Consider the following 2,838-nt stretch of genomic DNA (forward strand, 5'->3'; position numbering starts at 1 on the left):
GGTGCGCGGAGCCCGGGGCAGAGCAGGGCTGGGGGGTGTTGGCCAGCGATGGCAGTGGAGGCAGGGAAATGACACAAGGTATTGGAGGTCTAAACCAGCTTTCAGCGGCCCCTTCTGAGGAGGGTCTGTGCACGTCGAAGCAGCAGACCATATTGATTTCTGTGGGTCCCAAAACCATGACCCGAGTGGCTGAAATGGGAAGAGAAGTTCATGCAAACACACAAATGCATGCACATAAAGGCTTGGATACCCTGAGTCACAGCTACCACTCCTGCTACCACTCCTGCTTTATGCCAGATGAGAATACAAAATGATCCCCTCCCACCGTGGTTCTCCTCTCCAGCTTCCCAGGACAAGTGGCTTAACCTCTCAAGGGTGTCCTGAAGCTTAATTAATTCCTGTGCTGCGTGTGCTGGGAGAGCCAACATGCAAGCGGTGAGCATGGCAGGGGCTGTGCAGAGTGGCACACTCTGCCTCCTCCCGTGGATGTGCCAGGAGGGATTTAAGCCGTATCGAAAAGAAAGGAAAAAAGGAAAAACCCATGAATTGAAAACGGTGGCATCGCCTCTCCTCTGTCTCCCTGTCATCCCTGATTATAATCATGTCCCGAGCCAGTACGTGAACCATTATGATCCAGGAGCAGAAGGAGGTGATCCTTCCATGCTCCTTCCATGGGGACAGAGCAGGGAATGCCAGGAAGGACCAGCCAGCTCCTTTGGGAGCCACTGCTCCTCTGCAGCTGGAAAGCTGCGGATGGCATCAGTTGATGTTAACTCTTCCATGCTTCCCCCTTCCCTATCATCCTCCTCCTCTTCTTCCTCCCCCTTGCGCATCGCTTTTGCTGCCGCTGCTGCTGCCGCTCCACGTGACGGCGGCCACTGCAGAGGTGACCCTCGCCGGGAGGAGGGCGGCCGCACCGCTCTCCTCAGAGCTGGCGAAAAACTGATTATTCTGCTTTATTCTCCCGGGGATTTAAGAGCAGCTAAAGCCGTTCAGGAATCAGTCTCTGCAATCCCCTCCAAATCGCCCAGCCCAGAGCATCACCGAAGCAGATTGGCGCGAGGCTGGCCCCCCCGCGCTGCCAGTCCCCTTGATCCCGAAGGGGTGATGTCACCCGCAGCCAATGCGGGCAGCGGTGGCTCTTCGGGGTGGCGGGGGGGGGGGGACACGACGCAGATGGCTCCAGCTGGGCCGAGCATTTGATTAATCGCCTGAATTACCCTCGCTTTGCCATAAAATTACAAGGCAGGAGGGGGGGAACGGTAAGAGCGAACCGGCAGGAGGGCGGGCTGCGATGGTAAACCACCCTTTGGATGGTGAACCACCCTCCAGCTCGTCCCGCAGCCAGCGCGGTACCCACCGCCGCAGCTCTCCAGCAGCATCTCGGCACCCAGCGGCGCAGCCCTCCGGCAGCACCTCAGTGCAGAGCAGGGCCCAGCCCATGGCACCATAGGGGGACCCGGCACTGTTCTGGTCGGGACTCCAGCCCAGCTCCGTGGCTTAGAGCCACCTCTATTATTTAGCCAGGAGCGATAGAGAGAGGAGCCTGGGAGAGATAATATGCCATGACACTGGATAAGAGCTTCTGGCGTCACAGGGGAGGAGGATTACATGTCCCTGAATGGAGTTAGAGATGACAGAGGGGAGGGGAAGAGTTTTTAGCAGGGGATTAAGCTTACAGCTCTGGGAAGGCTTTAGGGGGTTGTTTGCTGGCATAAGACAAGTCCTAAGGCCGATATACCTGTTAGACTTGCTTGTCCTGGAGCAGGGAGCCACGTCAGTGGCTCAGGTCCCTGAGGACAGCCCTGTGGCCACATGAGCTCATGCTCCAGCTCTCCAAAGGGTGTCACAGAGATGGTGGCAGATACTGGGGTCAAGGGATGGAGGAGGAGGAGGATGCATGTATCAGGTGGCCCTTAGGCCAGCCTGAATGCCACCATGGAAGAGGATGTGAGCATCCACTAGGAAAGGTGAGGGTCAGATCCTTTACCTTCATCTTGGAGGCAGGCTGGATGAGCTCCGTGATGGAGACCTTGTCCTGCTGGAGCCTCCTCTTAACGAGCTTGGAGCAGCAGATGTTGACGGAGCTGAGGACGTGCCAGGAGTTGTACTCCACGAAGGAGCGGCTGTCGATGACCAGGGTGCCCTCCGCTCCGTTCCTCAGGAGGCTGGCCAGCTTCTTGGGGTCCATCACCTTGCGTGGGAGCCTGTCCCCAGCCATAACGGGCCTGTCCCCTCTATGGCAAGTGGGGGGCAAGGGGTGGAAGGGCAGGGCAGGGACGCCAGCACCCGTCTCCCCAAAGGGGAATGAGCGAGGGGTAAAGGATGAGCAGGGCAGCTCCTGTCCTAGTGTCCCCACACTGTTAACACGCAGAGTGCCAACTCATTGTGCTGAACCTGGAAAGAGAAGAAGGAGATGACAACTGGTCAGCTGGGCAGGATGACATTTACCTTGGGCCAAGTCCCCAAGGGCTTGGCCTTCTGAAGATGTCTTCAGAAGAGCCTAAGAGTGTAACAATCCACACTTTCTAAATATGTTCTCCCAGCCTGAGGGCATCTGTGGCTCCAGAGCTGCCCAAACCAAAGGTTTTCTCTTTGTATTTAATAGCCCTCAGTGGAACTTTCTTCCATGAATTTGTCTAATTGCTTTTTGAGGCCATGTCGGCTTTTAATTTAACAGGCACAGTGGCCAGGGGCAGGGAGTAGAATAGTTTGTCAGCTACACTGAAGAAGTCCTTCCCCTGGTTTGCTCTAAATCTGCTAACTGATGGCTCCTCTGGGTGACCCTTACTACTTGCACCAGAAAAGGCCACATATGCCTGCTTCCTAATCACCTTC

The 2,838-nt window shown here is 56.3% G+C and overlaps 1 protein-coding gene across 1 annotated transcript in view; it reads right to left on the reverse strand.

The window, feature by feature from the left end:
- DUSP8 (dual specificity phosphatase 8) overlaps window positions 1-2,386 on the reverse strand; it is a 32,093-nt gene extending 29,707 nt beyond the window's left edge. Inside the window, 1 exon segment of the mRNA XM_018076137.3 lies at window positions 1,991-2,386. Coding sequence (XP_017931626.2) covers window positions 1,991-2,221 — 231 coding nt within the window. The 5' untranslated portion in view covers window positions 2,222-2,386.
- Window positions 2,387-2,838: the final 452 nt, after the last annotated feature.

Source organism: Manacus vitellinus, unplaced genomic scaffold (assembly GCF_001715985.3).
Source record: "Manacus vitellinus isolate BGI_N305 unplaced genomic scaffold, ASM171598v3 scaffold_30_pilon, whole genome shotgun sequence".
Lineage (NCBI taxonomy): Eukaryota > Metazoa > Chordata > Aves > Passeriformes > Pipridae > Manacus > Manacus vitellinus.